The sequence below is a fragment of the Triticum dicoccoides genome, chromosome 6A (genome assembly GCF_002162155.2).
Source record: "Triticum dicoccoides isolate Atlit2015 ecotype Zavitan chromosome 6A, WEW_v2.0, whole genome shotgun sequence".
In the NCBI taxonomy this organism is placed as follows: Eukaryota; Viridiplantae; Streptophyta; class Magnoliopsida; order Poales; family Poaceae; genus Triticum; species Triticum dicoccoides.
In genome coordinates this window covers 398,393,197-398,404,591 of record NC_041390.1, presented here as the reverse complement: position 1 = coordinate 398,404,591, position 11,395 = coordinate 398,393,197, and the positions used below count along the sequence as shown (strand labels likewise).

The window sequence follows — 11,395 nt, the reverse complement described above, 5'->3', positions numbered from 1 at the left end:
CTCAAACTTTGAAGCTCACAATTTAGCGATGCTATTACCCTGGGTGATGGCCGCCATGTTTGGTTAGGTCATCTGGGAAATCTTCCATCCGCCTCTCTAAACATTGTGACGAATTAATAAAGCTTTGTGGAATTGTCTCAAAAAAAAGTTAACTGCTGGACTTTCTTAAAAGAAGAAGAAAAGAAGTTAACTGCTGGACTGAACCCGAAGGCGTTACAATCACTCACCTGGGCGATATAAATCTTCTCAAGATCAGCTGCTTGACACGGATGGGCTGTGATCGGACGGTGGCCGACCCGGCTGATCCTGGAGTGGGATCAGCCGGATGACACCTAGCGCGTCCCCCCTAGCCAAAACGCAACCTCTATTCACGCTGCGATTTTTTTTTGGCGAGTAATTCACACTGCCATCGGGAGTACAAGGGTTTCCGGCTCCATCCTCTCCGGCGGCTCGTCCCGGCCAGCCGCGCACCGTTTCATCTCTCCACGCCCCATCCCACCCAGCTATTTCTGTGTAGCTCCTCTACTGCTCCCATGCCGAGCAAGCCAAGCAGCGCCATGGCAGTGGCCGCGGCCTCTCCGGCGGGTGGCGGCGGAGTCGCACGCCTGGAAGCCCTGGCCATGGACAAGGTGGCGGAGGCGGCCGACGCAGTCGCCATAGCGTCGAGCGCCGGCGAGGTGGTCCGCGCGATCCACGCCGTTGCTGTCCTCCTCTTCCCCGTGGACTCCGCCACTGTCGCTGGTGAGGCTCTGAATCCTAGCCCCACTCACCCCCACCCTCATCTCTCCTTCGCGTCCTTGGAGGTCTCTGACGCGCTCTCCTCTGTGTGCGCTCTCCTGCAGGCACCTTGGACGAGCCCATCAAAAGCCAGGTGAGAGTTGAAGCCTTATTTCCATGCATTCGATCATAACAATGAGGTTTCCATGCCTAGAATACTCCAGGAGGCTACTGCAAGTCAAAACACAAACTGGAGTAATTGCAAGTCCCATTTCTGCACAGTCCAGATTCTCCAGGAGGCTAGAATAATTATCTCAAATTTACAACCTAGATTGGACTTTGGGGAAATTACTCAAGAATTGCCCCCTAACTATACTACAGTTATTCATAAGCTGTTTCAATAAATAAGCATAAACAAACCTTGGAGCATGAACGATCACATAAAACGCCAGCAGATTGCAATACCTCGGAGCGCTGAGGTCCTAGTTTTATGCGCTATATGTTTAGCAACCTTGTTCTTTCTATTTGTTGTCGATGTATTTTGGGTCGTGCAGGTTTTTGGTGTGTATAACTTTTCATTGAAGTACAGTAATCCACTTTAAATCATACACCTTTAATCCTTTATAGACCTGAGTCCTTGGTAATGCACTCGTTACAGAAGACCAAGTTGCACATTTGAGAGATATAAAGTTGGAGTTCTAGCCCTTTTGGCCAATACAGAGCAGGGATGATGCATGTATTTCCTCTGTTTTCAGATTATCAGTGTTCTGAGCCTCAGCCATGATGAAAGGGAGTCTTGGAGGCGTGCCTTTTATCATGGTCCAGCATTTCCTACCATGTCTAAGATATTACTTGGCAGTAAGTGCACTTGCCAAACTTCTCACTCCGCGCATGCATAATATTGCTGGGGTATTTGATCACCATCTGCACATAAGTATTCATTACACATACACCATCAACATGATCTGGGAACGGCAATGCCATACAATCATTCTTCTGTTGCATCACTCATTAATCTCATGGATTTATGCAGTCCTTGTATTGAATAGGGGTTTCTGTATATTTTGCTCCCATGAACAATTAGAGTGCTCAGTACACTTAGTTCATTTACTAAGCTTGTTGCACTTTGCTAATACCAGGTATATGGTTTCTGTTTACGATCCCACTTTCATGCTTTGGTTGTCCAGATATTGCTTTGAAGTGGCTACGGCAGATTCACAACACTGTGAGGAAGGAAGTCTATGATTCCTTTTTTGTCAGAGGACCTCCTACTGAAGTGATTCAGGCTCTTGTTCCAGCTTTATCTCAAAATGAAAACTCTAAGGAGGATCATAACATTTTTTGTTTGAACATTGAAAGGTGTTATTCTGAAGCAGCCCTCTACTTAGGCTATGCCATCACACTTGAGTCTTTGTGTCAGTTCAACTTTTTCGATCTCGAATCAATTAAGTCTCTTGTTTCTTAGGCAATTGACAACCCCCAAAACTTATATTTTAGCACACACAAATCTTGTATGACAGTTCAACACTTGAACTATGCAAGTCTTAACTAGTGTCATGCCCTTTTCCCCTGATAGGTTATTTTTTCACTGCATGCTATACTTGAGCCACGTGGTGCCAAACAATTAAGCACGTGGATTTTTGTGCAGATCCTAGCACGTACTTCTGGGTATCTTATTTATCTAGCAGTAGCAGAAGCAACGTGGACACATTTTCTGATAACCATCGCTGATGGTTGCTGAAGAAACAGGAGATAGTACAATATAACGAAAATAATGAGTATGCAGATGCAGATCACTTGATACTCTTCTACTTGTCATTTCGGAACCACTGCAACTACAGATGGACATAAAGTATTTGGACTTGTGAGATGAAAAATATTCTGTTAGATTTTTTCATCAGAAGCATGTTATGTTGATATTGGTTAATTTTGCTAGCAATAATTGGAAAAACAATGGTCACAGATGTGTGTTGGAGACTATTGATGTCCAGCATTGACAAATAAAAAAGAAAGGCGGAAGTAGTTGATACAATCTCATAACATATTTAGTTAGCCTTTTCTGGATTGTTGGTGAAAGGCTGAAAGCTATTGAATGATTTAGTGGAATTAACGCATATGTGGAAAGGGTGGTCGCATTGTGCAACATCTGGCATGGAAGCAATATAGCATTATGAGGAGCAATTGATTTGCACAATTCAACAATTTGTTCCTATGGTATTTCTTATCATTTTAAGCAAAGAAAATAATTTAAAAGTAGAAACCGAGGCCACTTGAAATCTCTTTGACTACCCATGTAGGCGTCTACTCCATCAGCTCATACTCTGATGCATTACCGTTAGTTATTTTTTCTTGTTATTAATAATTTTATGTTCTTTCCTTCGCTGTAGGCTATTAATATTATGCTTGCTTGAGAATAAGGGGGTGGGCCAGATTGTTGCAGAGTTTATGTTTCTCAATAAGCATAATGATCGCGTTCTCAACCCAGATAGAACAACTTTCATCTCAAGGCTTGCACAACTACTTGCATCTGTTCCAGATAAAGCAAGAATGGGAGCCTCATCTGCGCTTACAGCGTCGTATCCTTTTTCTGTACAGTATATCTTCCATCCCAAATTATTCAGAATACATCTTTGTGGCCTGTTGTGGTGTGAGTGGGCCGCAGTTTAAACAGTGGGTTTGGTAGGGAGAGAGTGGAGATTGCTCACTTAATTATTTTCCCCATTATTTGCACAATATTTACCACTTGGATTTTAAGTCCTTAACATAAGACAAGGTCATTCTTCAAGAGTGTTGTCAGCCAACTTCTTGTTCGAGCGGAAGAAGCAGCTATCGAGTCGTCTGCTAACAAAGAGTTTAACGAACAGGATGCACTAAGTTCTGTGTTGCTCTTTGTGGGTGAAGTGTTATCCCGTGTTAGCCGTCGTGGATCTACTGGTAAGTTTTAATATCTCAGAATGCAAGTTTATGTGTGCTGTTGACTTGCTTGTTCTGAAATATACATTTACGAATGACAAAATCAATTAAGAAACTGTGTGCCCGATTCTAGTTGGTGCAGTATGATATCGTGCTGTAGTTATGTTTGGTAGGACACAATAATTGCAGTACATTCAACCCTTTATGCTTCAGTTTGGCATGCTGATTTTCCTTTTGTATTATCTGCTACTATAGCTTGGGTGACGTAGCAGTTTCCTTCCCCCCTTTCTAATCCTTTTGGTATGGATATGATAACCAGCACAAAAAAATAAATAGTACCCCCTCTGTCCCATAATATAAGAGCGTTTTGACACTACACTAGTATAAAAAACGCTCTTATATTATGGGACGGAGGGAGTAAAACGTATCCGTATTGGCACTTTTTCAAAATGATGAATTTACGTATCCGTATTGACCCGATACTGATACCCATATCCGTATCGGTGCATTCGAGCTGTTTAGGCATCAAATCATTTCTTTCATTCTTTGTATGTATGGTAAGATGCATTGGTCTTTTCAGGCATTTTAGTTGCTGAATTGATCCCTATGATCCGCAATCACTTACAAAGATGTGTAGCACCAGACTGTAAGACGATAATTCCTGACATGATCAAGCATGTTCCTCAGTCTCGGTTTTGGTTCAATGTGGTTGAAGCATTGAGAGATCAGCATTCTATTGAAAGATTGACTGAAGAGATGTTGCGCCAACTTGCATCACACCATTTAAATGATGAAGAAGCGTACTGGATTTTGTGGACTCTGTTTAATCAGAGTATCATGCATATTGCTGTTATGAGGTGAGATAGTACCTATGCGCACTTTAATTCTGCTAAACATTGTATGTGCTTGTTCTTGCTTAGCTACTTCCTTATTTCACTTTGTATTTGGCATGCTACATTACTTTGCATAGGAAACTTATACGTGAAAGGCTTCCTTGGCCAGGATTTAGTTCAAAATATCCAATTTGACAACTATGCAAAACAGTATTTCAATGATTACCTTTTTCTTTCTGTAAAGATTGTTCTGGGGATGTTGACTACTACCACCTCTGTTCCAAAATACTTGAAGTTTTATGTTTGTCCTAAGTCATATAAGTTTGACCAAGTCTATAGAAAAATATCCAATATCTACAACATCATATTAGTTTCACCATAAAATATATTTTGAAATTATATATTGTATGATGCTGTAGGTATTAATATATTTTTCTGTAGAGTCGGTCAAACATAAAGATGTTTTACTTAGGACAAACCTAAAACTTAAGTATTTTGGAATGGAGGAAGTACATGTTAATCTGCCTGCTGTGTGTTCATTAAATCTTTGGCTGTTTTTTGTGTGTCTTAGTTATTAATGGATAGCGATTATTTTGTGGTGGCATATTATGCATGCCATCATTATTATATAGTTCTGTGTTGCCATGTTCAGAAACATCCAATAAGCTTGTCCCTTGTCTGTTTGATGATGGCCTTGACGGTCCTTCATGGAATAGTGAATCTATAAGACATTGACACAGAAGACAGATATCTGGGCAAAACATGATGCATAAGCATAAAGTAGTACTGTATTTGCTCATGGACCTAATATTTTCTGGGATTGAAAAGCTAGGTTTTGTTAATACAGTCATGTCTAAGGCTTTTAAGCTCTTTTTTTTCTTAGTCAGCATGTTAGGTGATAAGGTAAGAAATATCGTTCAGGCCCTTTTCTTGGACAATTTGCTGTTTCTATTTAACTATGAAGGACAAATGCATGGATTGGAGGGAGTATGTTCAACTATATTCAGTATGTCCTAACTAGCAATTTATTAAATAGCTTCTTTCTTATATGTTTTCTTTACAATGCTTTCTCCAGGGCAATGTTTATTGACAAATTTTTGCTTTGGAAAACATTTCCATTATGCTGCCTGAGATGGATTCTTCATTATGCTGTCTTTGAATTCCCACCAAATTCAGTCGCAGAAGCTCAAATGCGAAGGCCATCAAACTTCCTGGTTACATTGCAAAGTTTAGTTACTGTTTGGTCCAAGAAAGAGTTTGTTCAGTCATATTCAGTGGAGCAACAAGCTTGTATCCTTCGATGCACTTAAAACTATATTGTTCATTTCTCAATGCAAGTTATCATTTGGCATTGTTCTTCTTAATCAGTATGTAGATATCACTGCAGCAATAGGGTTATGTTTGGAGAACATGTCAAAAGAAGAATTAGAAATGAATAGAGATGTATTAAATTGTATTCTTCAAGGAGTAAGCTGTAAGTACTTCTCTTCCCTTGTGTTTGTTTACCAGGATACGGTAAGCACAATCATAATATCTACTCACCGAATATTGTTTTGACTATAGGTAGGTTAGAGAGCCCAATTGATTTAGTCCGGAAGATGGCAAGTGCTGTTGCATTGACATTTTCTAAAGTTGTTGATCCAAAAAATCCTCTTTACCTTGATGATGACTGTTCTGAGAATGTTGACTGGGAGTTCGGGGTTCTCTCTCCAAAGGAGATCACAGCTCCTTCACATGATGTAGAGTTTGGAAGCAAATCAAAACCATGTCCACGTAAGAACAGGAAACATGCTGGTGACAAAAAGGGAAAGACCATCAAGCATGATATTTCAGATAACAGAGTAAAAATCGTAGAGATCAAGTCAAAACTAGATTCTGATGAAATGTCTGGCGCTGCTATAAATTTTGAGGAACATTATGACGAGGAAAGCATTAACATTGATGCTTCCAGTGATTCATCCCTGGAGCCGTATGATCTGTTAGATGATGATACTGATTTGCAGAAGAATTTCACACATCTAAGTGATCTTGCAGCTGCACTGCGAAAACCTGACGATCTAGATGGTGTAAGTTTCCATTTAGTGTTTTGAATACCTTCCAGACAAAACTACTGCATGATCCTGACCTTTCTTTCTTTTGTCTTCACAAGGTTGAAAGCGCTCTTAGTTCTGCTGAAAAGCTTGTGAGAGCATCACCTGATGAGCTGCGCCACTGCTCGGGTGATCTTGTTCAAGCACTGGTACATGTTCGTTGTTCTGATGTTGCGATGGAAGGCGAGGAAGATTCTGCTGAAGAAAAGCGACAGAAGGCATTAGTCGCTTTGCTGGTAACCAGCCCATTTGAATCATTAGATGTTCTTACCAAATTGCTATATTCATCGAGTGTGGATACAAGTCAGCGTATTTTAGTTATTGATGTTATGACTGAGGCAGCACAGGAGCTTGCTGAAACTAAAATTGTAAAGAGTGAACAGCGGCATGGGAACTTGATATCTGATACTTCTCCGTCTTGGCTGGTTCCTAGGGACAGCGGACCTGTTGGGGCAAGCCCTTGGAGAGAGGTATCAGAAGCAGGATCACTTCTGAAAAATTGGTCACACCGGTATGAAAGAGAAGTTCCATCTAGGGTTAAATCAGGAAAATCTCGCAAATGGGGTCTTGGGAAAGCAAAAGATTCGCAGGTGGAGCGGTCAAAAAACAGATTTCCTTTGTATGCTGCTGCATTTATGCTCCCGGTTATGGAAGGATATGACAAGAGAAGACATGGGGTGGACTTGCTCAATCGGGATTTTGTTGTCCTAGGTAAATTGATATACATGCTTGGTGTCTGTATGAAGTGCATGGCAATGCATCCGGAAGCATCAGCCATTGCCCCAGCTTTTTTGGATATGATAAGAGCCAGGTATTCTGTGTCAGGATAAACATTTCATATATTCTTATTTGGCAACCAAATGGCGTGATTTGACATGAAATTTTATTCTACAGGGAGGTCTCGCAACATGCTGAAGCATATGTGCGAAGGTCTGTGTTATTTGCAGCTTCTTGTGTATTGATAGCCTTGCACCCGTCATATGTTGCATCAGTTCTTATAGAAGGCAACCAGGACATTTCTACTGGTTTAGAATGGATACGTACATGGGCCTTGCGTATTGCTGAAGCTGATCCTGATACAGAGTGCACATCGGTGAGTAGAACAATCATTTTTATTTTTCGGTCATAAATATCAGCTCTCAGTACCTATTGTACGCCTTCTATACAGCCTAAGGAGTTAATATGAAATAGTTTATCGTCAGTGGGTAGGATGTATGGTTTTATCGTCAGTAAAATTCACAGTTCTTAGTTGCTAAGTAGCTAACCATCTTTTATGTTCATTGGGCGACTGTAAAGAGAAACGAATTACTAAGATGTTGGATATGCAGTCTCTCTATCCACATTTTACTAAATAATATCTATGCCCCATGTTTGTTTCCTAGATGGCCATGAACTGCCTGCGGCTCCATTCAGAGATGGTGCTCCAGACATCCCGCGCCCTGGAATCTGCGGAACATTCCAAGGCCGGCACCAGGGCACTACCTTCTAAGCTCGACAACATTATAATACCATTTGCAAACATGATGTTATCTGATGTAGTCTTGAAGTTGTAAAGGGTATTTTCTTTCTCATTTGTGTTCCTGTATTATAGATTCTTTTTAGTTGTGCTATAGAATTGCTTTAGTGTGTACTCCCTCCGTCCGGAATTACTTGTCGCACAAATGGATAAAAGTCGCTGTATCTAGGACTAAAATATGTCTAGATACATCCATTTCTCCAACAAGTATTTCCGGACTAAAATATGTCTAGATACATCCATTTCTCCGACAAGTATTTCCGGACGGAGGGAGTACTTTTTTGAAATAATGATTTAGTGTATACTGCAGTAGCTAATTCAGCTACTAATTGTTTTAGTGTAATTGTTGTCCTATTGCTCCGGGCTGAGGCCCATGTGTGGATTTACAAGTTAAAAGGACGTTAGGGCTGCCTGCCTCGTTGCCCTGCCCTCGCCCGACATCCTCCTTCACGGCCTTGCCGCGCTTGTCGCGGTGGCGACGCAGGTTCGTCCTTGACGTGACACCTGATTTGGACGCCACGGTTGCGTTGGGGGGACGCTGGCTGCGCTTTCATGTGGTGGAGAGGCGGCAAGGGCTGATCCCACTTCACACGGTAGTGCGCCATTGAGGGCGGCTCCTACACGAGGGCTGGCGGGGGCGAGGGTGACAACGGATCACGGTTGCGGAGCGGCCACTCCGTCAAGGACTCAATCTGCTGCATGAACGCATCGTTCCTGATTGTCGCGGAGGCATGGTTGCTGCGGGTGATTGTGGCCTCCGCGAGAAGGCACGGTTGCTGCGGGCGCCTCGTGCGGCGAGGAAGATCTCCTTCTTGGAGAAGCTGAGGCCGTGAAGGACGAGGGCCTTGGAGAGTGACGGCGCCAGCGCCAAGATCTGAACCCCGAAGATTCGGAGTTGCTGCCGCCTGTCGCTGCGGCCACGACTTTGGCATGGAGATGATGGTCTGGCCGGCACCGAAGAGAGGGGCGGAGAGGGTGGGGGTGGAGAGGATCAGAGAATGGTATGGTGTGGACGGCGGAGCCCTGCTTATATAGGCGCGGCCAGACCATGCGAAGGGACGAGAAGCTGAGCCATGTCTGTTCTGGAGTAGCACTGATCGGCATGAATGCGCGACAACCACTTCATGCAGAAAGGGTTTTTTGGGCGAAAGGGTTTTGGGTGGGTCCAGGGTGGCAGACACGTACCTGACAGTGGTCTGGGAAACGGACGCCCGGACCGCTCCGCGGACCAATGGTGTACCACGTTAATGGCAAAATGGGTTTGGACCGTTCGGCCCGAACAGTTGCGGGCAATTCGAGGTTTCGGTTGAAGATGCCCTTATACTTATTTCATGGCAAATGAAGTTCATATATGACACGCATATGGAAATTGTGTGGATCACTGATTTAATATGAAAATGAGCTTCATATACAATGCATAAACCCGGCTTATTTTTATTCATTTCATTAACACGCAAATGCACAAAAATTTAGCGAGACCTCCTTTTGTCCATACTATGTATTTGTGTATGGTCGTGTGTGGACACGTCCTCTTTACTGAAATAAGGCATCTCCAATCACGGATCACCAACCGAACAATGATTTGGACTATGCAAACACGTTCGGACATATCCGCGGATAGCTCGGTCCTTCGACTATATGCCTCATTTCTAGGACTATGGGCTATGGTTGACAGTATGCCAGAGAGACCAAGAGGATCTTGGACATCCGGACCGGTCCGGTTTGATTTGGTGAGCCATGTTGGATGCCTAAAAGTGTTCGGGCTGTCAGCTCCTGTCAATTGAGGCCAATTTGGTGAGCCGCTCAAGGTGTCCTAATGAAGCAAACATCACGTCCTAATGGAGCAAACATCACGGAACTCGTAAGACATAGCTTGCTAATAAACCATGTATCTGCCCGCAAGAGCGGCCGCGTCTCCAACAGTGGCGAGCGTGTCGCTAATTGGGCGGCGCGGCGCGCTGCGGCCAGGGATCTGCCCCCTTCAGGTATGCCTCCATGTTCCCCTTCCCCCTGTATTCCTGCACTTTCCCCTGTTCGTCTAGTGCTTCCTTCACAGTCCAATGATCATCTTTTACATATCTTAGAGGACGTAGGCATTACTTGTGATCCTAGTTTCGGTTCCCCCTCCTCATTGCTAGATATTATCAGGGCAAATGAAATTGCTCAGGCGGACATCGCTAAAGCCAAGGAGGCTGTGTCTGGGTCTGTCGCCCCACTCGTTGTGGCCGGTGGGGGCGTGGAGGGACCTGATAGGGTTCAGGTGCCCTCGGCTGTGCCTAGGCGTGGGGTTGGTAAACGATCCAAATCCTGCTTGGCCCCAAGCAGGTCAAGTCTTCGCATTAAAAACCTATCTCATAGATGAAGGCTTTATTCTGGAACATTAGGGGTTTCGGCGCTAGGGGGCGACGGGACCAGCTAAAAGACATGGTTCGTTATGAGAATATTGATATTATTGGTCTTGTTGAAACTCTGAAACCTTCCTTCTCCCTGAATGAACTATCCGTTGTCGCTGGGATCGATAGGTTTGACTGGAATTATGTGGCTTCGTCCGGTCATTCGGGTGGCATCCTTATTGGAACAAAAAAAGATTTGTTTGATTTCGTTGCTTTTGACCATGGGATTTTCTAGGCTAGTATGGTGGTATCTCATCGCTCCCTCAATTCTTTATTGGAAATCATGGTGGTATATGGTTCGGCTGATCATTCCCTTTCTTATTTTTTTGGATGAACTGCGAAATAAAATTGAGTCCTGTGATCTACCTGTACTTATTGGTGGGGATTTCAACCTGTTGCCCTCACCTACGGACAAAAGTTCGTCTAATTTCTCGTGGACGCTTGCCGACGCGTTTAATGCTTTCATTCGGGACACTGCTATTCGTGAAATTCCTAGGGTCGGTGCCCGGTACACTTGGACGAATCGCCAATCTAACCCCATTCGGTCTGTCCTGGATCGTATCTTCTTTTGTTCTAGGTGGGATACTTTGTTTCCCCGAGCCGCCCTCAGGGCTCTGTCCATCATGGGTTCTGATCACCCCCCCTGATTCTTGATGACGGGACTCATTCTGTCTCCTTCCCTCGGTTCCAGTTCGACGCGTCTTGGATCATGGTAGAGGGTTTTGTTGACTTGATAGCGCAAAAGATTTCTACCTTCCTATCTTCTAATCGTCGTTCCTTTGGCCCGATGAACGACTGGCATCAGTGCTCCTATTTTCTTCGTAGATTCCTTCGTGGGTGGGCCAAGAATCATTCGGCTGAGTCAAGGCGTGACAAAGTTCGGCTGGTTGCCCAAATCGGCTCCCTAGATGCTCGTGCTGACGGTCCGGGCCT

General features: G+C 43.7%; 1 protein-coding gene across 2 annotated transcripts; it reads left to right on the top strand.

Annotated features, from left to right (window-relative positions):
- Positions 1-387: 387 nt before the first annotated feature.
- LOC119317008 (telomere length regulation protein TEL2 homolog) lies at positions 388-8,176 on the top strand. 2 transcript variants are annotated; one of them, XM_037591391.1, is made up of 13 exons: positions 388-741; positions 843-871; positions 1,473-1,575; positions 1,857-2,076; positions 3,105-3,293; positions 3,491-3,651; positions 4,211-4,487; positions 5,539-5,753; positions 5,839-5,937; positions 6,027-6,529; positions 6,613-7,364; positions 7,448-7,646; positions 7,936-8,176. In XM_037591391.1, exons 1-13 carry the CDS (start codon positions 534-536, stop codon positions 8,104-8,106), a joined length of 3,126 nt encoding a protein of 1,041 aa, XP_037447288.1. In that variant the 5' UTR covers positions 388-533; the 3' UTR covers positions 8,107-8,176. The 2 variants fall into 2 exon arrangements, with proteins under 2 accessions (XP_037447288.1, XP_037447289.1); XM_037591392.1 differs by having other exon boundaries at positions 389-741; positions 1,905-2,076.
- The last annotated feature ends 3,219 nt before the right edge of the window (positions 8,177-11,395 follow it).

Coding starts and splice junctions, on each gene's coding strand:
- LOC119317008 (XM_037591391.1), top strand. CDS start 534: ATGCCGAGCAAGCCAAGCAGCGCCATGGCAGTGGCCGCGGCCTCTCCG. Junction 3,652..4,210: donor TAGCCGTCGTGGATCTACTG/GTAAGTTTTAAT, acceptor TGGTCTTTTCAG/GCATTTTAGTTGCTGAATTG. Junction 7,647..7,935: donor CTGATACAGAGTGCACATCG/GTGAGTAGAACA, acceptor TTTGTTTCCTAG/ATGGCCATGAACTGCCTGCG.